Source organism: Cibotium barometz, chromosome 29 (genome assembly GCF_041138505.1).
Source record: "Cibotium barometz isolate CiBa-2024 chromosome 29, ASM4113850v1, whole genome shotgun sequence".
NCBI lineage: Eukaryota > Viridiplantae > Streptophyta > Polypodiopsida > Cyatheales > Cibotiaceae > Cibotium > Cibotium barometz.
Genome location: NC_141074.1, coordinates 22125363 through 22150883, shown reverse-complemented (window position 1 = coordinate 22150883; position 25521 = coordinate 22125363). Strand labels below are relative to the sequence as shown.

Here is a 25521-nt window from a genome sequence, read left to right as displayed (position 1 = left end):
AGCATGGTGTGCTGAACAAGCTAGGGCAGCCAAAAAAAAGCTGGTTGACGTCTTCTTGAGGGAGCATAGGGCTGCTGGACAGCAGAGAGATGAGACTTGAAGCTGGCTGACTGCTTCTTCTGGTGCTAGATAGCTGGTTGGCTTCATAAACATGTGTTGTATAGCTCGTTGACTTCATAAACATGTGCTGTATGGCTGGTCGACTTCATGAGCATGTGCTGTAGTGCTGGTCGACGTGGAATTCCCTCTTTTCCTATCCTGGCCGAGTTGTATACACACCACATGGAGCCAATCGAGTCGCATGCAGGCTCTCTAGGGCTGGTCGACATCTTCTCTTGCTTCTCTACAGGCTTGCTGTGCTGTTTTACAGCATAATTCCGAAAGATATCAAGGGTTTCTTGGGTCGAAACTGATACAGTTTGTGCCTGGCTTCAACCTTGCTCTCCGGCTGCTAGATGATTTGGCCAAAGTGCTGTTTTGGGCCTGTTTGGGGCTGTTGGATTGCACAACTGTGTGGACAGTCGTGAAACCAAGAAAATAGTTGGTGACTGTTTTGCCCTCGTTGGTGACCGAGGGCTTGGTTTCATTGGAAGGCAGTTGGTGACTGCTTTGCCCTGGTTGGTGACGAAGAGCTTGTTTTCTGTGGAGAGAAATTGGTGACTGCTTCGCCCTGGTTGGTGACCGAGGGCTTGTTTTTCTCTGTTTTCACTGATTTGGATAAATCTGGTGCTGACGGAGGAATGGATCTCCCAGGCACCCACATCTTGTACAAGAGAATACTCTGTTGGTAATAATTTATGAAGATACCTCGCAGGGGGGCAACCTCAGCCCCTAGTGTTGTATCTTGTGCAAGATTATCTTATGTGGTTTCATGAGGATGTATATGTTTATGATGCCTGTGAACACATGTATTGATACATGCTGATGATGTGATGGATGCTGAATGTATGTCGTGTTTTGGCCATTAGTTTCTGTATTCACGTACCCACCTGTGACATTGGTATAAGAGCAACGGTTTCTTTCTCTGTTTGAGAAAGGATAATTTATGGGCATACAAAAAATTTAGCTAAGCATACAAAACAAATAATATGAGCACTCACACTGAGCCTCTTGAGCAGGAGAGGACACATGCCGAAGGACCTGTTGGAACTACTCATACTCCTTTTAAGAAGGAGAGGGCATATGCAGAAGGGATTGTTGGTACTGCACATACAAATTCCTGTTGATGTAATGTCTGTGTTGGAGGCCCTGAGACGCCAAGTCAGACGCTATCGTGCTGAGATAGCAGAGTGACGATCTTTGAGAAAAGATCCTGATTTGCAAAGAGTTTTACCCAAGATACAAAGGAATGCTTGTTCAAGAAGCCGTGGGGCAAACGTAATGAACATGGACTGTCAAGACAGCAAAGGATGGAATATGCATGTGATGGAAAATGTTTTGGATGTGGTATAAAGATCATACATTTCCTAGGTGCCCACGGAACCCAAAGAATGCAGATAGTGGTACAGAAAAGCCTCATGTAAATGCTATGCCGGATGTACTGGGGAACACAAGACATACTTCAATTGAGAGACTTATATGTAAAGCATGGGGACAATTAAAAGATCAATTTGCACTATTTCTTTTTGATGATACATCCATCTACAATTACATTTCTATGCAGATGGCTTCCGCCATAGGGTTGGATGTATCAGATTATGGCACTCAAATGGATGCAGATGCAGCTTTTGAGGGTAAAGGAGTTAATGTAATGCCAATCATTGGCAAACTCCGCAGTCACATACAGGGCTATCTTGATCATGAGAGTTTTATGGTTGCTCCTCTCACAAGTTGTGATGTTTTGTTAGGAATGCCTTGGCATGCTCCGTATGGAGCCAAAGAAATCATGCAAAACGAAAAAGATCAGTTTCATGCAGAGGTGGAGATATTGTTATAGATGCATAGAGGTAGAGATATTGTTATAGATGCTCATACTCCAAGAAGTACCATACCTATTGTCAATTATGTACAGGTCAATAACGTAATAAAGAAATCAACTTGTTCTTACTTGGTTTTTGTAAGAGAGAGTGATGAGCATGAAAGAATGAAAGTTGAGAGCAAGTAGATTTCCTACATCTCTAAGGTGATTGTTTTCGAGATGTATTGCCTGGTGAGTTACCACCTAAGCATCCCAAAGATCACCGTATTGATGTGATACCCGGTAGCACACCGCCCAATTAGCCCCCATACAGGGTTAAGTGCTAGTCAACAAGAAGAGATTGTGGCGCAAGTAAATGACTTGCTTGAGAAAGGGTTGATATAATCCAGCTCTTCTCCTTATTGTTCACCTGTGTTATTGGTGCAAAAGAAGGATGGTACATACGGAATGTGTGTTGATTATCGTGCCCTTAACAAGGTAAATGACTTGCTTGAGAAAGGGTTGATATAATCCATGTGTTATTGGTGCAAAAGAAGGATGGTACATACAGAATGTGTGTTGATTATCGTGCCCTTAACAAGGTAACGATAAAGAACAAGTTTCCCATTCCGCGCATTGATGACATTCTGGACAAGCTGGAAGGTGTAGCTTGCTTTAGCCGAATTGACCTCAAGAGCGACTACCATCAAATACGTGTGGCATCACAAGATGTACATAAACTGCTTTTCGTACACAGCTTGGACTCTATGAGTTTCTGGTAGCGCCATTTGGACTCACCAACGCACTGGCCACGTTTAATCGGATGATGGACATGATTTTTAGGAAACACAAACAATTTACTGGTACCTTCTTTGATGATATCATTGTGTTTTCCAAAGATCAGAAACAACACCGAAAGCACTTGGCTATTGTGTTCGAAGAGCTTCGTAGTTACAAGCTGTATATTAGCAATAAAAAGAGTAAATTCGTTTTATCAAAAATCCACTATCTTGGTCACATTGTATCCAAAGAAGGGGTATATATGGATCTAGCCAAATTGCAAGCAATCAAGAATTGGCCAGAGTTGCGGATGGTTCATGAAGTTCGAAGTTTGCAAGATTATGCTCATATTACCGTCGATTTATTAAGTACTTTACTGAAATTACTTCGCCATTACATGATCTCACCAAGAAAAAGGTTGTATTTCAGTGGGATGATATACAAAAGAAAGCTTTTCATGGTTTAAAGCAAGCCATCATGTCCAGACCAATTTTGATTGTGCCAGATTTGCATACACCATTCTCTGTTGAATGTGATGAATGTGGTGATTGTATTGGTGCAGTATTAAACCAAGAAGGACATGCTATAGCATATGAAAGCCGCCGGTTGCAACATGTGGAACTCCACTTGTTGCAAGTCTATGAGAAAGAGCTTCAAGGAGTGATTCATGCTCTCACGATGTGGAAGGATTACTTGTTGGGAGCTGAATTTACCATTAAGACGGATCACCAAAGTCTTCGGTACTTTCTTACGCAAACAAATGTGTTTGAAAAGCATATTAGATGGGCAAATTTCCTCTCTATGTTTCATTTTCAAATTTTATACACTTCCGGAAAGAAGAATGTAGTGGCTGATACGCTTTCCCAAAGGCGTCAAGTTCATGCTGTTACTATGGCCTATCATCAGGATCTCTCATATATGCGTGAAACTTTGCGAGCATGTGGCGGGCCCCACCTTCACATGCTCGCAAAGTTTAGTCGGCATCGGAGCATGTTTTAGTAAGCAATTAGCACCTAGTGTACATTTTTCGAGTCTCTTATTGCTCGAGAAGCCATGGAGAATCCCGCTCTTCTCCATGCCATCATACCCAAACATGCTCCGATATGCTGACCAAACTTTGCATGTAGAGGGGACTGACCCCTGCATGCTTGAAAAGTCTAGTCAGTATCAGAGCTTTTTTAGGCTAGTAATTAGCACCCAATGTGGATTTTTCAAGTCTCTTAGTACTTGAGAGGCCATGGAAAATCTAGCTCTTCCCCATGTCATCGTACCCAAACATGCTTTGATGGTGATCAAATTTTGAAAGCATGTAGGGGAGACGTAAGAATTAACCGCCGATGTACAAATTTGAATGGACAAAAGCAAAATATATTAGCCAATTCTATCTTCACAGCATATTTTAGGCATCCATGCACAAACATTCAACAGATCTTGAGGATGAGCAAAACAAATAACAAATCAGAAACATTACTTGTGATTGCGGAGCGTTGTGCACGGTCTTCGACTTCAATAGCAACTTGAACTAAGCCTCCCTCAAGCTGCGATATGCACGGCGGGACAGGAGCATCCTGTTTTGCCTCAAAGTGATCATCTCATACCAACGGTGGGTGGGGCACATGCATGTGTGCAAACACGTGTGTCCACACATATGCTTAAAAGTGATTAAATTTGCATCATCTCATACAAAGCAGAACATACACTAACCCATTAAAACGAGAAACTGATCAGTAGAAAGATTACTACTACAAAGAGGAATATACAGTAACCTATTAGCATGAGAAACCGGATCAGTAGAAAGCTTCCAACTTACAACTACCGGTGTATATTTGCATGAAAAGAAATAGACCAGTCACCAACCTGAGGATTGGTTTCTGCTGCCACTGAGCTCAAAGCGCCATCCACAACATATAGAAAAGGTGCCATTTCAAAATCCTCCTCCGAATGATAACATACAAAGAGTTCACAACCCGTACATTTCAATCGGAACTGCTTTTCTACTTTCCCCTCTCCCCTGTAGAATTTGCTTGTTAGATGGGCTTGAAAAATACTCTGCATGCATGCTGATTAAAATGCAACACAAAGCATGCAGGGATGATGGATTATGTAACACTTTGTCACATTTTTTTGGCTGTCACTTCTGCGTCCTTGAAAAAAGCTCAGAATGAACCCATGTCAACACAGCATCATTATTTTGGCTGTCACTTCTGAATACTTGAAAGAAAGCTCAGACTGAACCCATGTCAACGCTACATCCTGCATTAAAGTCCAAAAGTAGGTGCACAACCCTCACACAAAGATGATGTATTCTTTTGTTTCTTTTGAGAAGGATTTTACCTAATCCAGGGTGCCAAGGTTTAAACCTGGTACCAGCTTCTCAGCAAGCCCGGATGTTACTACTCAGGCTTGAGCCCATTGGCTATCCAGATGATGCATTCTAAAATATTTAACATTAGTTTGGTAGCCTAACAGGACAGAAATGTTCTTTTAAGGATTACCAAAAAAAAAATGAAGATCTTCTCCAATTACAATTTTCTTCAAGGTGTGTAGCAAACATGACTGAAAGAACCTGGAGAAAATACTAGCACAAAAGAAAAGGTTCAATAAGGCATCCTATTTCCTCTTAAGAGATGCAGAGATACGGTGCCCGGTGCCTGGTGCCTCATGCAATTGCTTTGAAAAGCCATTTTCTAGTGCCCAAAAAAAATAAAGCTTCTACACTAATATTTTTTCCCAAATCATTACTATCATAAAGAATAAAAGTTTGAGGTCCTAAAAATCATTGAAGTTCCAAAAGAAATCAATAAACAAGTATAAGTCAACATGTGCAATAAACCTAGTCACAGACAAACCTTCTAAAACCACGAGGAGATTTTGAAGTCTCAAAACATGCTTTTCATAACTAGTTCAAAACGCTTGGTATGAATGCACATTCAAAAGCTATGATAAGGGTCCCAAAGATCTCATATCAAGTCCAAAAAGTAGCCAGATACAAGAAAAGGGTTCATAGCCATCTAAGGATAATGGTTTTTAAGTCCACAAGCCATTTGACTGAAACAATACACTCTCCATATGCAAACAAACCATCACAAAAGAAAAGAAAAGAAAGGATTACACCCACGAGATAATGCAATCCAATGATCATTTGAAAACTTAAGAGATGATGCACCTCATATAAGTGTAAAAATGTCCTAGGAGCTTCCACGCTCTTGTTTAGGTTAGGTATGTCCGAAAAAGGCTATTGTAATCTCCACAGTTCCACCATTTAAGGCTCTAAAATAACTACAACTACCCTCAAGATGCAAAGGAAAAACTATGTATGCATATAGATTTTAGAATGAGGGAATGGAGACTAATTTTGTGCCAATATAGGGAGAAAGTTGGGATCGTGCAACATCAACAAATCCTGCAAGTTTTAGGGCAAATGAGACTTCTTGAATCATGAAAATTGATTTTGATCCAATGGCTCAAAAATTTGTGAGTTAGGCCCTCTACACCCCTACTTTGTCCAAACCTGCTTTTGCCCTAGCGCTTGTTTTATTGCCAAGAATGTAGGTTGTATAGTTTTTCATGATTCTGTTTGTGGGAATCAAATCTAACCATACAATAATAAAGTTTAGGTCATAAGAAAAAGGTAAAAGAGAGAGCATGTGAAAAATCATTGTAGATGGCTTGTAAAAATTTCCTAAAGATAGCAACTTAATGGGACAGAAAAGTGTGCCAAGACACCTTTGTGTCATATGACAAAGTGTTGAATGCTGACATGAAAAGTAGCATGTAACCATCTTTAAGAGGTGCTACAGACACAGTCCACGGAAATGACCAAAATCAAGTACTAAGCATCAAATTCTATCGTTAAAAGCTCATTAAACAGCTAAACTATTAAAAACGTGTATTTTCAACACTTAAAAAATGGAGCTACTAGTCAAACCTTTTTAGTAGTTGTTTGCCAGCCTCCATAACGTTTAGTCTTGCTAAATGTTTCTTCCTGTCTAGCACATATGCCTTATCAGTCTTGCGCCTTGGCATTTTTTGCAACTGAGTGTCTGTCAAAAACACCGCACTACAGTGATTAGCTTTAAAACAACTGCAATAACTAGCTATTATTACCAGCATTGTAGTATTTATGTAAATGTAAGTGCAAGTCTGCATGCAAAACTAAATGTCCCTAACTAAACATCAAGGAATACTACAAATGACAAGTTCAATAACCATGATAAGTCCTCTTTTGACTCACATTCTCCATACCTTGTACAATAAGAGGAATTCTAAAAGAAGATACAAGAGAACTAGGAAACTTTGTAGGCTTCATGAAATGTTGGATCTTACTTATGCATTGCCATTTTGCGAAGAATAAGAAATGGTCCACAATAATGAGGAGTTAACTTCACATAGCATCCACTTCTCAAAGTCTTTTATTCATTAGGACTCACAAGTATACCTTTCACCCACCTAAAAGATCTGAGGGGATCTATCCAAGTTAGCATAATGACCTGCCCCTTCATATGCTTTCATTAGCATGCCGTGACAATTCTTCTTGTTATGGCTGCCTATTCCCTTATATTCATGAGTCCAAGTCAATAATGAAAACCATACATAAGTATGAACTAACTATAACTCGCAGATGCATGGTTGGTTAAGTGTCGTCGACCATGCTTTTGGAACTGCAATAAGTACCTTTGGAACAAGGACGTGGGCCTTGAGGAGCTAGTATGTGATGCAAATATTGTGCCTTTGCATAGACTTGGGAAGCTCACAAAAGTGCACTTTCTTTAGAACCCCAAAAAGGAACAATGAAGAAATCAAAGCATGCATCTTGGCGATCAAACCCTTTCCAAGATCCCCTAAACACAAATTAAACACACGGTAATCCAAATTAGAATCGGCAAGCTCACGCTCACCACCCAACCACAGATCCAGTAAAGCAGGATCACCTTGGACCATAGAGCTCAAGGCTCCTGTCCATACAAACCATACCAATCAATAAGTCCTGGTGTCCTTTACCACCAAGATTGGCAGACTGTTTGCATCACTATGGACTGGCAAGAGTAGGTTAGCACTCTCGCCTAGGTACTATCTATCATAGGACAAGGCTACAACAATACAATAGCTCACTCCATTCATAACCCTCACTTACATATCCTTTTTCCAATAAATATGGGATTATTGGCTTATAACTCACTTATGAGTAATTTATAAGCCTTGACCCTTATAATCAGCTTGCTTTCTTGATCCCCAGGCCCCCATAGCCCCCAGATTAGGTCGGCTAACCCTATAGTTAACATGAGGTACATAATAACATGAGTCCTCAGACGCATGTGCCAAGACAACTAAGCACATGTACATGGTAGTCCAGGAGAGTGAGGGTTTAACAAACCTTTGTGAAACCTCAAAAAGACTCCGTGAATATGAGAATAAGTTAGGATTTGATGTTGGGTTTCGGAGTCTTCAATTATCTGTACCTGCTTGTGTCTGTGTGTGAACAGCCCTTGTATATGTGTGAGAACACTAACGTATGTGGCTGTGTGTGTATTTGTGTGTGAACCCACTCTTAGAGTGGTTAGCATAATATCTAGATTTTTTTTGTGTGTTTGACATAGGCAATGATGTCACGAGCTCAACCTTTACACCTATTTAGGTATTGTACTTGATTGAAGAAAGACAACAGTCACATCATTTGAGTCGTGCATTACTGCCTCTCTCTTGAGCAGTGTTCTCTCTCTCTATCTCTCTACACACGCTCACCATGGAGCGCTTACATCCTCCATAGCCTAGTTCTGTGCAAGTAACCCTAGCCCTAGTTCACAATTGGTATTAGAGCTTGCTTAATATCGCCATCATCTCTGCTCCTTTAGGGTTTCATCGTCCCTATGCCACATGTACACCTACACCTTCGCCTTTTGTTCGAAGCACCATCAACAGTCGGCTATTCGCCTCAGCACCCTTACCTCCCATCTCCTCTCTGCCCTGTGGACTGTCACCCACCTTCAGCTCGCGCAACACCTCACCTCCATGTTCGCCTCTACTTCCCCTAGCTCTGGTGTCACCAGCTACACGCTCCCCCGCGACCCTGGCCACCACCGCCAACTAAACACCAGCGGCCTGGCCCGCCTACAGCAATCGCCTAGCACACTGCTCCACCTCCTCACTTCTGCAACCACGTCAGCTTCGTCACCAACAAGTGGACCTGTACCACATGCTTATCACCATCGCTGCTGCTCACTATCAACACCATCCTTCACACCTCTGCCTCTTCAGTCTCCCTCATGCACTTCCCTGCTCCCACACAGGCACCTCCCATCAACGAGTGGCACGTTACTTGCAGAATCTCCCACAGTACGTGCAGATTCAAATCCTCAATTATCACGTGCAAAATCAACATTAAAGCTTTTTTCTAAAATTGGGGTTTCTTCAAAAATTGGGTGAAATTCATCAAATTGATGCTTTTACACTCACAGGAAATTTAGTTTTCTTCTGAAATTTCATTACTTTGCATGAATTAAAGGCTATGCTACACTTCAAATTTGGGGCTTTTAAGAGGTGAGAAATCACCAAATTAGAACTATCGCATTTACAGAAATTTGGGAAGTATGATAAATTTAGGGATTTCCCATAAATGTTCATTAAAGCATCAAATTGGAGGCATTGCCTCAGCAAAAATTGGGGTTTTTCCCAAATATGGAGAAAATAGACAAATTAGAGCTCCTATAGCCACAAGCTTTTCCAAAATCAGGCATCCTACATCAAATTGAAGCCTATGCACCAACGAAAACCTTGGTTTCTTCATGTGCTCAAACTTCAAATTTGTGCACATCAAGGTTCTCTGCCTTGGCCCCAAAGCCAAAAAGACCCCCCAAGTGTCAATTGCTTGGCAGCGCCAACACAAAAGGCCTACATCAAAATATCATCGATATGGAAGTTCATTATACTTCCATTCCCTATTTTATGTGTGAGTGTCATGGGTCATCCCCACAAAAAGATTTGTAATAAGTGTTTGTCATCACCTAATGTTATAAAAGGCTCCACTATTCCAGTCTACCCAATTTAGATCAAGGGGGGGTTGATTTTCTGAGAGACTAATGTAAGAGAAAGTCATGCATGGTCAAGCTCTTTTGGCACCTATTCCCTAGACCTTTGAGTCTCTGTGTATCCATGCTTGTTAAGCCTCTGAGCCATGCTTGTTGAGACTCTGAGCCTTTTGTGCCAAGCTCACTGACCTCCGAACCATGCTTACTAGCCTCTGAGTCTGTAGTAGGAAACATGTCCTAGATGGAGCATATTCAGCGTTGAGCCCAAATCACTTTGCCTATTGAAGGTCTATCTCGGAACATCTCCATCTTCGATCTAAAGGGGGGTTTGTTAGGTTTCAAAGTCTTCACATGTGTGTACCCGATTTTGTTTGTGTGTGAACACTCACTTATGAGGTTATGTGTGTATTTGTGTGTGAACCCACTCTTAGAGCAATTAGCATAATATCTAGATATTTTGTGTGTGTTTGACATAAGCAATGATGTCATGAGCTGAACCTTTATACCCATAAAGGCTCTACCCTTCTTTCTCTTCTCTCTCTCTATCTCTCTACACATGCTCATCATGGAGCGCTTCCATCCTCCATAGCCTCATTCTGTACATAACCCTAGCCCTAGTCAGTGTTGCCAGGCGTTTCTAAAACGGCAGGTATGAAACGGGTTTCATACGTTTTGAAACATTTCATAAAAGGTAAGAAACGGGTACAAAAAGGTTTCATACAAAATAGAAAAAGCATGTATATTTTTGACTTGAAATATACGAAAGAAAAAACTGTTGACATAACTTATAAGAGACCACATTGAATTCATTTCAATAAAAACAAAATACATGTAAGATATGATGACATCACAAATCACATGGGTGATCATTGATGACTAAATAGAAATCAAAAGGATCACCACAAGGGTGATGAGTCATGACTCAAAATCCAAGATTAAAATAAATAACATGTCCAAAGTTCAAACTAAATAACATGTCCAAATAAAATGATACTGGCAGCAGCTGCTAGCTACTATCTGCATCCTCATGCTCATCCTCATGCTCTCCCAGATTGGGGATATCCTCAAGGGGGATACCTAGCTGCATGGCCTTCCAAGCCTTGAGGCTATCATAGATTTCTTGTGGCACATGCTTACATGGCCCAATGCCAAAACCCTTTGTTTGTGACAAATGTGCCTTCAGCCTGGTGACACTGCCATGGTGCTTATCAGCACAAAAGTTGCATTTCCACTTTCCGGAGCCCGAGCCACCATATCTAGACTCGAAGGTGACATTGTTCCAAAGAGAATCACCTGTTCGAGGCATCCTACAAGGCAGGGATAAATGCAGATTGTTGGCCCTGCAAGTGCGACACAGAACATAAACTAATCTCATTATATGATTCATGATTTTAACTGTCATCTTGGCCAACAATAGAGCAAGGGGAAGAGAAGATAGCCTTAGAAGTTAGGCCTCAATAGAGCAAGGGTGGAACGTGGAAGATATGCCATAAATATTGATGGAAGAGAAAAAAGTGTGCTGCTTTGTGAGTTGTGCAAAGTAACCAACATAAAGCAAAACATGACATTACCCCTTTGGAAGACCTCCACAAGGCCCAAGGACACCAAGGAGCAGGCGGGCTGACACGAGCGATTGAAGGCTGGCACACAAATCGGCGAAGTCACAGGCGGCCGCCACTGGGAAACGTGAACGAAAGTGCGCCGTACGAAACGATTTGTTTTTTGGGTTTTTAAAATATGCATGATGAAAAAAATGCATTTCGTACAGGACCAAACTGTGGCCCTAGTTCACATTTGCACACTCAATAGTAGTAGGTGCAGCCAATAATGAGAGAGCCACCTAGAGGCACATGGACATGGAGATGAACAAGTCACGAACTCTAGAAGGCACCAGAAGTAGGATTATCTTTGCTCACTAGAGACCTGTGCAGCCTTGGAGTAAGATCAGAAAAGCAAGGAGCAAATGCAGACAAGAAGAATCCATAAAAGCCAAAGAAGACCAAAAGGCCAAGATTCCATCCAAAGTTGCATTATGTACCTATGTTTGGAACCATAAAATCCTTTCTGTACTTTGGATCCATATGTTACATTTCGTACCCATACGAAATCAGCCCAAACATTACTTTTCTAAAAACAGCTAACTGTTTTTCTCCCTAGGAAAGACACCCTTCTATTAGTTTAAAAAACAGCAGTCCGAGGGCTAAATGTACATGCTCAGAACCCTCATAAGAGGCAAAAAACAAACTTGAGGAGGGGGGGGAGGGGGGGGGGGGGGGGGGGGGGGGGGGGAAGAGACCGACGGCCTGTAATGCCGAAGTAATCTCGTCGGCCCGATCAATAAGAAAGGGACCCGTGCAGCATGTGCACAGGAAGGCATCTCACTGAAGCTTCCCCCACTGACCGCGCAGGATATGAATGATGTTAGTCCAAATGGGGCAGATGGACTAAGCTGGAGGGGTGAGTGTACCCTTGATGGCCTCACTCCAACAGGCCCGCCATATATGCCATGTAGCTATGCTACTAATAATCTCCCATCTCAGACTGGTACCCATCGACAAGGGCCATGCTGACATGTCCGGGGTGTGAACTATATCAATCCTGCAAAGAGAGAATCAGAGGGCCTGCCCACTGGATGCTTGCACGTGGAAAAGAGTGGGGCTAGCCTCAGTCACCGAGGCTTCTACCCCCCTAGGCGATAGTACGCGAAAGATCCTCTGCCAAACCTTGTGCACTTTGGGACAATCCCAAAGGCAGCACCGCTGTGAGTCCGTGGGGTGGTTGCATCCCATGCACAATGCCGGCCATCCTCCAATTGCCAACTAAGTGCCGACAGTAAGCCTAGGGTGGGCTAACTGCCATAGGAAGAGTGTGGCCTTCCTAGGCCGAGAAGCTGTCCCACAGACGCTTCCAAATATCTCCAAGAAAGTGGGAGGGGATGCCCTAGGAGGCCCAGTGGTTTGTCATTGCCGGGGTGCGATCTATCTCATAAATCTGGATCATGCGACCCATCCTCACCGTTAAATGAACAAAGGGGGTGGTCGGGCTCTCTGGGCTGCTGAAGGGGTCCTGCTACTCCCACTCACCTGGATCCCACTGAATGCAAGTCAAAGGTCAGCTCTCCCAAAGCCATAGGCACCAAGAATTGTAGCAAGCCACCTTGGCTAAAGGAGGGCCCCTGTGCCATAGGTGATCATGAAAGCCAAGAATCCTCACCCGCTCTGAGGATATCCACCATTGTAGTCCTCTGAGGGGGAGAGGGTCACCCTGCACTAGGGACCAACTGAGAAAATGAGTGTATCCACTTGATCCAAACATGCCACCTTCAACGTCCGAAGCCCACAAAACTCCCCAAAAGCCAACCAAGCATCCTCCAAGGTCTCCCCAACCCGAAACTGATTCGATTTCTTCCACTTGCCTCTCATGACAGTGGCTAGGACTACACTAGTGTCTACCGATGTAGGCAACTTCGACCACTCAACCACACGGTCTCTAATGATGTTTTTTGAGGCTCCTCCATCAAAGAGTATGGACACCGGATGTCCATGAATCATCCCTCGGCACATCACCGTATAATGCCAGCCAAGGACCACTCAGATCCTCCCATACCACATCAAGTAAAGAGCACTTGTGGTACTGGTGGGAGTAGGAAGAGGGGTGGATGGTGTCGGTGTCGTAGATATTACTCCGACGGACGAACTATCCTTCTCCTTCTACTTCTCCTTGCCCTTACCATTCTGCTTCTTCGTGTTCTTCACGGGTGAGGCAGACACCTTGATGGTGACACTCTTCACGGGTGAGGCAAGTCACCGTGTGTTCTTTCAGCCCCTAAGCACTGAGATGGGAACATCCTGATGCAAAACACAAATAGATGGAGAGAGAAGAGAGAAAGATGGCTGTGTATTCATTATATTCATATGGTACAAAAGGGTGTATATGTCTGTGAATAAACAATGGACAAAGCCTTGCCTTTTGCGGGCCCAAAAAAGGCTGGTCGGTCTGCCCTTCTCCCTGTCGGCCTGCTCACGACCAGAATAAACAGCAACAAAGAGGCGCCCTTTCACATGTGTGGGATCCTTTAGCTCGCCAACAAGGTCCTCGTCTGGACCTAAGGCTGCTATTCCCCAAACCTACTGTTTTATATGTTGCCTACTCAGGGATTAGCCTTGGAAAGCTGCCATATCCATGTGTGCACATGGCACTTAGGGCTATGGGATTCTCTCAGAACTGGATCATAAGTGTTTCATGCTTGTATCGGGATGCTGCCAGTAGTGTGCTTGCATACGGTGGTAGAGGTGATCGTTTCCAGATCTCTCGTTTTGTATGCTACGGATGCCCCTTAGCCCCCCTATTATATTTCATTATTACCGGGGCTATGAGATTTTTCTTCACTCCACTACTTGAGTTTTTGGTCTGAGTCTACCCTTGCGTAGTGAGGATGAGCTTTTGGACTCAAAGCTTGCTGATGATACTGCTATGTTTGAAAGAATGTGCACAAGCGGAAGCAATGAACATAAGAGAGAGAAAGTTTGCAAGCAAGAACTGAGCTTTATTAACTTGAGGTTACAGAGTACAAGAGCCAGCAAATAGGGCAGAAATGATATGTTGGAATGAATAAGGGAGCAACTCTTATATACTAGTGAAGGAAGCAGTCGGCTGTAGGAAAACAGGCCGGCAGCTCCACGACACCAGAAAAGATGCAATATTTTAACACCCCCTTTGCATCTTGAAGTGTGCAAAAAAGTCGGAAGAAAACTGATGACGAAAGTGCGATCATGGACACCTCAGCATGGCCAGTACTGAGTACACCTCGGAAAATGCACATGTCAGCTTGTTGTCTTCAGAAAACATAATGCCACTATAAAGAGCAAAAGAAAATCTGCTTGGCTCCAAACTCAAAGTAGAACTGTGAACACATCACATCCAATAACCTCAAACAAATGAACATGAAACACATCCTGTCCATAGTCTCTCTAACCAATAGTTCTGGAACTCATCCGAACCCCCTTTGCATCTTGAAGTGTGCAAAAAAGTCGGAAGAAAACTGATGACGAAAGTGCGATCATGGACACCTCAGCATGGCCAGTACTGAGTACACCTCGGAAAATGCACATGTCAGCTTGTTGTCTTCAGAAAACATAATGCCACTGTAAAGAGCAAAAGAAAATCTGCTTGGCTCCAAACTCAAAGTAGAACTGTGAACACATCACATCCAATAACCTCAAACAAATGAACATGAAACACATCCTGACCATAGTCTCTGCTAACCAATAGTTCTGGAACTCATCCGAACCATGAAGGAAACTTGGTTGATCCTGGAACTCATCCGGGCCATCAAGTAAACTTGCCTGTCTTTATACTTGGAACTCCGACACACGGGTCCCATGCTCCAGATTTAATAGAAGAGAGCTTTTGAAAGCTCCCTCACCCGCCCACAGGCCGTTTCTGGAAGACAGCACGCAGGGGATGCCCTTGGGATCAGAGCAGGACACCAATCATGTTCTCTCCAGACTGTAAGGCCTTGGGAGAGCTGAGGTTGTCACTAGACGAGTCTGTCAGTGTCTTGTGACTTGTCTTTGCCCTTCTTCGAAGACTTGCCCTTGTCCTCCTTTGTCCTTTGACTGACAATCCTTTGATAGGTGGCCTTTCTTCCCACATTTGTAACACCGACTCCGAACTTTCTTCTACACTATCGAGCGTGCCTAATCAGGTCCAATAGACGATGAAACTTTCAATTTCCCTTGAGAAACTAGGATGGATTCCTCTTCCAAGAGGAGAGTACACAGATCATCAAACTCAAGGGAACGTGTTGTGATCTCAACCCGCAAAGCTCGGGAAACCATGTCATAATCTGCAGGAAGCCTGATGAGAAGGAGAGCAGCTAACTGAGAAGAGGTCAGGGCACTACCCATTGCCACTAATTGGTTGTGAATTACCTCAACCTTCATCACAAATGACTGCATGGAAGTCCCTGCTGTAAACTCCAGAGAAAAGAGCTGACCCAAAAGGTTGACAGACCGCATTGTAGAGTCCGGTGCATATAGGTCTGTCAGCTTTCTCCAAACAGAAGCAGCACAATCCAATGTTTGCACGACGGAGGAGACCTCTGGTGAGATGACTCGTACAAGTGCAGAGTGAGCTTTTGAGTCTTGATTCTCCCAAGTTGAAAGTTCAGTGAGAAAGGCATCCTCCTAGTCCTGAGTCCACTTCCTAGAGCTGGTAGGGCGTTCAGGCTTTCGTTCGTGGCCCTGAACAATCTCCCAGAGACCCTTGTGTGTGAACCAGACCTTCATCTGTAGCTTCCAGTGATCATAGTTTGTACCACTAAGCGTGTCCTCCTTGTTCATGCAGGGGGGACCCTTGTCTGCCTCAAAGAAGCTATGTCTCAAACAACCTCTGTAGCTAAGCAATCCACGTGCTCTCTCGAGCGCCTTTCCACAGGATCCAACTAGGAACTAATAGCCCCCTCTGAAGATACAGGCTGGACAGCAGCAAAAGAAACCCAAAAAAAAAACACACCACCGAGAACCTCCTACCGGTAGAGGGAGAGGATCTTGAAGGGAGAAGAGCTGATGTGCCACTTGTCTGATGCACTTGCTAAATCTGCAGCGAGACCTCCTCCACTTGCCTCCGTAGAAGAAAACGCAGCCTGGGGACTGGCTGACAGCAATTGGAGAGCTTGTAGAGCAAAAAACGCAGCTAAGAGAGAAACGCAGCCACTGTTCTGAAGGATCTACAACCTGGAGAATCTAGGGAAGCAGAAAACGTAGAGAAACAGATTGTGCACCAACCAGAGCCTAGGCGAATGATACCATAAAAGAATGTGCACAAGCCGAAGCAATGAACATAAGAGAGAGAAAGATTGCAAGCTTGAGGTTACAGAGTACAAGAGCCAGCAAATAGGGCAGAAATGATATGTTGGAATGAATAAGGGAGCAACTCTTATATACTAGTGAAGGAAGCAGTCGGCTGTAGGAAAACAGGCCGACAGCTCCACGACACCAGAAAAGATGCAATATTTTAACAATATTCCTCCAGGCCTCACACATATGTTTATGTTCCTTTCAGATTGCATTGGAGGAATTTTGCTTGGCTGCAAGGGCTATATCATTAATTGACATAAGTCGGTTGGCTTTTGGATTAGTGACTCCCAAAGAGTCAATTGGGGTATAGAGCTTGAGTTTACTTGGATTGACAAAGACTGTACTGCTATATATTTGGGGTGTCAAGTTGGGGTTCATATATCGCCTACAGAACAATTTGCACTAGTACTTATGAGCAGGAGGAAGAAACTTCTTCATTGGAGTTCCAGGAGATTGGATCTAGCCTCCAGAGCTTTGGTGGTTAACCAAGAAGTGCTTTCCTCAGTCTGGTTCATTGCCTCTTATCAGTGCTTCTCTCGTGGATGCATTGGCCAGCTAGAGAGATTGGTCTGTACCTTTTTTTTGATGGATGGTACACTAGACACCCAATTTTGACTGACTTGGAAGACTGTTATACGTCCTAGACAAGAAAAGAGGCTGAATATTGTAGATCCGGATATAGAGTGCAAAGCATTACTTTGCAAGCTAGCGATCAAAGGATTCCTTCCAGACACTGAGTAGTGGAAGAAATTTTTTGTGTCACATTTTCGGTTGTATCATGTGTACATGCACATGGTCATGCCTGTAAGATTCCTCCCTCCAGCTTTTGAGGTGTGCAGGTGTAAGAACCTCCCCTTCTGATCTTATAATTATTCCCCTCTCTGAAATAAAAGAAAGATCCTGTTTTACCCTGTTTTGATCTAGAGAGAGAAAATGTCAAGAGGGAGGTAATTCAAAATTGAGATATTTTTGGATATAAAAATCCTCCTAGTGTCTAAAATGGTTTCCCCTGAATCAGAAATTCAAAAAGAACTTTCCAATATGCAATTGGAATTAATAAAAAATAAGTATCTAAGGGTCCAGATTTTCAAAAAAAATTGAATTATGCTCCAATTAAGGTTCCTATAGACCAATAAGATTAATCCAAATGTAGGGAGGAGATAAATTGAAAAATAAAAAAAAATCTCCCAAAAAATGAGTAAATACTCACATAAGATAAAGAGTTGACTAAGGACAAAGTTTATTAGTTAAAAAAAGAAGAGATATTTAGAAGAAATGATGCATTTTTGACACCTCAGTGTGGGGAATTCCCCTCATGAAAGAGGCGCCTAATTCACATGTGAGGAGGAGTTTTAATCTCATAAATAATGAGATATTTTCATCTCTCCTCTCTCCTGTTTCACCTAGATCCAAAAAGTAAGCTAAACTGACCTAAAAACGATCAAAAAGTGACCAAACTGATCTGGTAAATTCTAAAATCAATTTGCTTGGTTAGAGGCTCACTTTTTCCTATAAATAGAAGCCTCCCCCTTTGTAAAAGGTTAATAGTATTTATGCACTGTTACTCTACTCCTCCTCAGAGCCAAAAACATTTAGCACGGAGTATGTGGTAAGAGTTATGGTATACAAGGATTATCGTATATAGGTCTATGGATTCCTAGACTTCTTTTCTAGGGATTTGGATCCATCCTCATGTTTATGGATTATGTTTATGATTCCCTTTTACTGGGATGGATTATTCTTTTTGGCTCCCTTTATTTGGGATGCATTGGACTTATGGAACTCATGGTTCACATACCTTGTGTGGTGTTCTCTTGTCCTACGTGCTCTCCTGAAGATTATTTCTACCATGTGAGGGTGGAACAATAGACAGCAGATGGAAGGGAACATGGGCACTTCAGAGGGTAGTGTCAAGCACAACATACCCTGTGTAGTGTTCTCTTGTCCTACGTGCTCTCTTGAAGATTGTTTCTACCTTGTATGGGTGGAACAATAGAGAGCAGAGGGAAGGAAACATGGGCACTTAAGAGGGTAAAGTGAGTTGGTGGCCAAAGTGCCTATAAACTATGTGCAGCAAAAATGCTTAAGGAACACCAGGCTATTTATGCCTGCGAGTGATTGTTTTATCTTGTTACTTGAGCCCACCTCTCATCCAAAGTGTGTGGTGTGTGGGAGAATGAGAATTAGGGTTAGGTTATGTGGGAGACATACACAGAGAAGAACAAGGGAGAGAGAGAGAGAGAGTTGTGGGGATAAGTCAACTCATGAGGCATGAGTGTGTGACTCCCCTATCACACATGTATATTGCACTAGTACACATAGTGCACTTAGTATATTAAAAGTACTAAGTGTACTATGTACTATAACTTATGGGCTTGTACACACTATAAGAGTAGGCATAACGCCTTTACCCCAACAACCTCCCACTTAAAGGCAAAGTGCCCTTAAGTAAAGGAAAAGAAAAATCAGCATATACATGATAATATACAAGGCCATATCAAGGCTGAAACTGGCCTCATCCAATGCCCATCAAGTGTCTGCAATGAGCAAACCGCTCCGGAGGCAAACTCTTTGTCAACAGATCAGCCGGGTTGTCATCCGTGTGAATCTTAACAAGCTGAATTTGCTTGTTCTCTATCACCTCTCTGATGAAGTGATACTTCACATCCACATGCTTCGTCTTTGCATGAAAGACAGGGTTCTTTGCCAACTGGATGGCACTCTGACTATCACAATGCAACAATGGAACATCCCCTGTATATCCCAAATCAACCACTAACCGAGATAGCCATAATGCCTCCTTGCAAGCCTCTGTGGCTGCAATATACTCGGCCTCTGTAGTAGATAAGGCAGTGCACTTCTGCATCCTGGATATCCATGACACAGCACCTCCTGTGAATGTAAACACATAACCGGTAGTAGACTTCCGGTTATCTGGATGACCGGCATAATCCGAATCCGTGTACCCATGCACTAATGCATCCTGTTTGCCAAAGCAAATGCACATATCCTGTGTGCCCTTCAGGTATCTCATGACACCTTTCACTGCTTCCCAATGCTTCTTGCCAGGGTTGGCCATGTATCTAGAAACCACTCCCACTGCAAATGCAATGTCCGGCCTAGTAGCGACCATGGCATACATGAGACTGCCACAAGCTGAAGCATACGGAATCTTGGCCATATCAGCCCTGTCTCTATCTGACTGTGGGCTGTCCATAGCACTGAGTTTCACATATGGAGGCAAAGGAGTACTAGTCTTCTTCCCCCCGTCCATATTGAACCTCTGCAAGACTTTGCCAATGTATTCCTTCTGAGACAAATACAACACATGCTGATTTCTGTCCCGAAGTATCCGCATACCCAAGATGTGATTTGCATCACCCAAATCCTTCATATCAAAGGTTTGATGCAGCCTCTGCTTCAAGGCATCCATCTCCTTACGAGATTTCCCGGCAATCAACATATCATCAACATACAAGATGAGGATCAATAGACTGCCATCCAAAGCTTTTTTGGTGTACAAGCAGTGATCTATGTCACTTCTCCTGAATTTCTGAGATTTCATGAATGTATCAAATTTATGATACCATTCCCTTGGTGCCTGTTTGAGCCCATAAAGACTCTTTTTCAACTTGCATACAAGCTTCTTCTTTCCACTCACTGCATAACCCTCTGGCTGCTGCATATATATCTCCTCATGGAGATCACCGTGAAGAAAAGCAGTCTTCACATCCATCTGAATCAAGTCCAGATCATCATGTGCAACCAAAGCTAACACAGCTCTAAGTGTGGTCATTTTGACCACTGGAGAGAAGATTTCCTCAAAGTCCACACCATATTCCTGCTTAAAGCCCTTAGCCACTAACCTGGCTTTGTATCTTGGCTTTGCATCTGATGCAACTTTGAGCCTGTATACCCATTTGCTTGGCAAAACCTTCTTGCCTGCAGGCAAATGCACCAACTTCCAAGTTCCATTTTTATGCAGAGAATCCATCTCTGACTTCATGGCACGCTCCCATAGAGCTTTGTCTGCCCTCTGTAAAGCCTCCTTATAACATGAGGGCTCCCCACAGTCAGTGAACATCAAGTAGTCAACCCCTGGAACAAACCTGTCAGGGGCTCTAGAGGGTCTAGTGGACCTCCGTACCCAATGACCATCATTTGCAGGTTGCTGTCCAGCCTGCATATCACCCATTGGTGGCTCCTGTTCCATGCCATAAGGCTGAAAAATCATGTGCGGTATCTCCTCTAACTGTGGTATATCCATAGGGATATCTTCTGCCATCTCTGGCTGTCCATTTGGACCATTTTCAGCACCATTTAAGGGCTGGTTTTCATGCTGTAATGGCTGATTTACAGCCCTTGGTTGTTGTCCATGATGTCCATCATCATCAAAGATGACTCTGCCAGGCTCCTGTTGCCTTGCAGGCTCCTTATACATGCATGTTTCATCAAAAATGACATCATTGCTGCGTATGATCTTTCTATTCATGGGATCCCAAAGTCTATACCCCATTTCACCTCTGTCACCATATCCTAGGAATATGCATTTGTGAGACTTAAGATCAAGTTTGGTGCGCATTTCCCTGCGTATGTGCACGTACGCAACGCAACCAAACACTCTCAAGTGCTTGTATGACGGAGGCTTCCCTGTCCATACTTCCTCTGGCACTTTCCCACCAAGCCTCGTGTTAGGTGACCTGTTTATAAGGTGAACGGCTGTCATAACAGCTTCAGCCCAAAAACCATGAGGTAATGCAACATAGAACGGACCTTCTCCTGAATGGTCCTGTTCATCCTCTCTGCTGTCCCGTTTTGTGGAGGATCATAAGGAGTAGAGAGCTCCCTCTTGATGCCTTTAGCATCACAAAAGTCCTGAAACTGTTTGGACATATACTCTCCACCATTGTCGGAACGCAAAGCCTTCAGTGTTTTGCCAGTTTGATTCTCAACAAGAGCAACAAACTTCTCAAACACTGAGAATGTATCACTCTTCAAACGAAGAGGATAAACCCACACCTTGAGTGTGGCATCATCAATAAAAGACACAAAATATTTTGCCCCTCCCAAAGAAAGCTGAGGCATCTCACATACATCTGTATGCACAAGCTCTAACTGAGCATCTTTCTGTCCAAGAGCTTTCTTGTGGGGGCACTGTAGTTGCCTACCATATATACAATGCTCACAAAACTGAAAACTTGAAAACTTTAGAGAAGGCAAGTAACCCAAACGAGACAATTGCTCCATTCCCTTGACACTCATGTGTCCCAACCGGCTATGCCACATAGAGATTTCCGGCAGCTCGGTTGCATTTACATTAGCATGGTGACAAACACCTGCATGCATGAAATAAAGAGTGTCCACCTTAGAGCCTCTGGCAACAACCAGTGAGCCCTTACTAATCTTCCACTTTCCACGACCAAATGTGGTAACATAATCAGCATCATCAAGCTGTCCAGTAGAAAGCAGGTTCTTCTTGATCTCAGGCACATGCCTGACATCATGGAGCATAAGCTGTGAGCCATCTGAAAACACAAGCCTCACATCACCTCTGCCAAGAATCTTGCATGCATGGTTATCACCCAAATAAACCACTCCTTCATTGCCAGCAGTATACCTGACAAACAAGTCTCTGCAACCTGTGACATGAAAGGAGGCACCTGAATCAATGATCCATGAGTGCATACCTGACAAACAAGTCTCTGCAACCTGTGACATGAAAGGAGGCACCTGAATCAATGATCCATGAGTGCATACCATGACCACCTGTAAAAAGTGAATGGGCATCAAGTGAAGACGTAAAGAGGACCTCATCCTCACTGCCACCTGCATGTGACACATTGATTTCTTCAATCTTGACTCCACTTTTGCCCTTTGGCTTTACATCTTTGGCTTCATCTTTCTCTTTGTCTTTGCCTTTTCCCTTTTCCTTTTGATCATTTTTCCATTTGTAGCATTGCTTTTTAATGTGTCCCTTCTTGCCACAATAATGGCATTCCAAATCCTTTTTGGAGCGAGACTTGCTCCTTCCCCTTTCTTGGCTTTTCCCCCTTTGCTGGGATCTCCCACGTGCATTCATTGCATTGGACTTTCCAACAAAGTTGTTTTTCCTGTTCATCTCTTCTTGAAGAAGAGCACCCTCAACATCTGCATATGACAGCATAGCATGCGATTTGCTAGTGGCTGTCCTGAATGTGTCCCAACTCTCTGGCAAAGTGCATAACAGAAAAGTGGCTTTGAACTCATCGTCCATTGCCAACTTTTGATTAATGACCTGGCTGACAATACCATTAAACTCATTTAGATGGGCTGTCTCATAGACGCCCCTTCCTTCATCTGAAGACCTATGAGTTTCTTCAACCAATACACTTTGCTTGAGGCACTTTGTTGGGCATACAAGTCCTGCAATCTCTGCCACATTCCCCAAGCTGTCTTCTCTTCACGAATGCTGAAAAGTAATGAGTCTGACACAGACAACATGATAGTAGATCTTGCCAGCTCATCCATATCTTCCCACTCTTCAGCAGTAAGAGAAGCGGGCATTACACCCCTTTCTTTGATAGGCTTGTGCTGCTTTTTCTGGAGCAACACATTGTAGCACTGGGTTTGCCAAATATCATAATTATGCGAGCCTTCAAGCTTCTTGATGTGAAGCAATGAAGAGCTCTCACCTGTGGTTGCCATAGCAAAATGCAACCTGTCAATGCCTGACTCCCTGCAAAAATGTGCAAACACTGCACCAAAAGCACACAAAGTGCTCACAGTTTTTTTCTCCCAAACTTTATCTCCCACTGCGGAAGCACAAATGCAACTTTTCTCCCACTTTATGTGATGAAATCAACAAAATCTGGTTGCTGCAGATTTTGGACAGCACCTTAAATGTGCTCTGTTGCCCTTCCAAAGTACTGTACAGCAGTACCAAGTGCTCACCAATGATGTACCAAACCTGTACCGGCAAGTACAGCAACTGAAATTGAACCTTTTGATCACTCAAAACAATGTGCAGCCATGCCAAAACTTGCACAAAGCTGTGCCAAATCTGTACCAGCAGGTACAATAGCAATAAATGCTCTTCTGGCTGTCCAAATGAGTGAAAATCAGACTTTTACAGTCCCGTACACTGCATACAACAGTCCCGAACAGAAATTGGGCAAAAGCCCCTTGACTGCAAGCTGATTTCTGAGGATTCAAGGCATAAATGTCTTGCCTGCTGCTTTGCCAAGCTCAACAAGCATACGAACTTGAAAAGCCCCTTGATTTAAGATCAATTTCTGATCATACATGGTACATTGACGCACATGAAGGCATCCAGAGTGTTCACGATGCTTCCCCCTGGCCACATATACATCAAATTCATGAAAGCCCCTTGATTTACAGGCACATTGAGTGCTTGTAAGGCATCAGCACATTATCCACAGCATCAAATGCGATTGCCTGCATGCAAATCAACCAAATCGGCACAAAAGCCCCTTGATTTGCACTGCAATTTGCTGCAATTTTGCCCAAATGTGCGATTTTTCACATCATACAGCATGTATGAGTTCTTAATTGCACAATTACATCAAAAGCCCCAAATTATAATGCCCAATGTCCTGTCAATTGACTGCAAATGTGACCAATGTCACCGATTTCCTGCCAATTGACCTAGGGTGTGACCAATGTCACCCAATTTTGCTAATTTTGCTCAAAATTTGAGCAATTTGGCACCTGTACCTGCTCAATTGCAAATAATGGACATAAAAATTCCCGAAATTGAAGCAAAATACCTCTAATTTGGGCTGAATTTGAGAGGCAATTCTGATTTGAGGGGCAATTCTGATGTTGACTGCTGATTCGTGTGGATAATTAGCTGCTGCTGCTGTAGAGGACACGTGGCTGTTTTTGGGCAGGCGAAGGACCAGTTTGGGCAGGCGAAAGACCAGACGGACAAGCTATGGCTTCTCTCGCAGTGATGAAGTGCGGTGAGGCAACAGTGGCGGGACTGTAGCAACGATGATACCAGTGGCGGGACTGCAGCAACGCCTCACGACTGTCCCATAACACGCGTAGCTCGCGGAACACAAGTGAGGCTTGACAGGTTTGGAGTGTGGCGAAAAAAAACGGCCACGGCAGAGTTTAAGCGACCACGCGTAAAGGTCCGCCCGCCAGCCGACGACCAACGCGTTTTTCTTTCGTACGTGTTCGCTCGTTGACGGCGCCTCCGACCGGTAGCTCTACGCCGTCTAACGTTCAGCGCTGACACCCCTTCGTTACACGCCTGCCTGCGACCTTCCACGCTCACCGCACCATTGACTACTTGATGCTCATCGCTTCTTGCCTATGGCGCTATCGCCTGAGTTCGCACAGCTTTGGTGATGGGTTGGCCCCCAATTGCTTGTCCAGCACAGGAATAGAGAGGCAGTTTGGCAGGACTCAGGAGCTTACCTCTTAGCTCTGATACCAGTTGTGTGGGAGAATGAGAATTAGGGTTAGGTTATGTGGGAGACATACACAGAGAAGAACAAGGGAGAGAGAGAGAGAGAGAGTTGTGGGGATAAGTCAACTCATGAGGCATGAGTGTGTGACTCCCCTATCACACATGTATATTGCACTAGTACACATAGTGCACTTAGTACATTAAAAGTACTAAGTGTACTATGTACTATAACTTATGGGCTTGTACACACTATAAGGGTGGGCATAACGCCTTTACCCCAACATGTGGTCAGAGTACAAACACGGAGTGCAAGTGGTAAAGTGGACATGATACCTGGTTGGCAAGGGACTTATGTGTACGCCAAGGGTCATGTGGATTGGCACATGTTTGTGTGCTTTGAGCTTGGATTATGATATCTGAACTTATGGGACTGATTTGTCTCGCCCATTTACTTGGGACATGATTATGATATCTGGACTTATTGAAATCACTATCTCCCCATACAGAGGCCAAGAGGTTTTGTTCATCTCACCATGCATGTGG

General features: G+C 43.5%; 1 protein-coding gene across 3 annotated transcripts in view; it reads right to left on the bottom strand.

The window, feature by feature from the left end:
• The window catches only part of LOC147621961 (UPF0235 protein At5g63440), a 73518-nt gene that overhangs the window by 20661 nt on the left and 27336 nt on the right, over positions 1-25521 (bottom strand). For all 3 annotated transcript variants that reach the window (XR_015269623.1, XM_086822985.1, XM_086822986.1), the window contains exons 2-4: positions 6606-6720; positions 4535-4688; positions 4149-4245 (exon numbers count right to left, since the gene is read on the bottom strand). Coding sequence is in view for 2 of the 3 variants with exons in the window: in XM_086822985.1 (XP_086679111.1) it covers positions 4149-4245; positions 4535-4688; positions 6606-6720 (366 nt within the window). In the remaining variant the exon portion in view is untranslated. The remainder of the gene's footprint in view (positions 1-4148; positions 4246-4534; positions 4689-6605; positions 6721-25521) is intronic.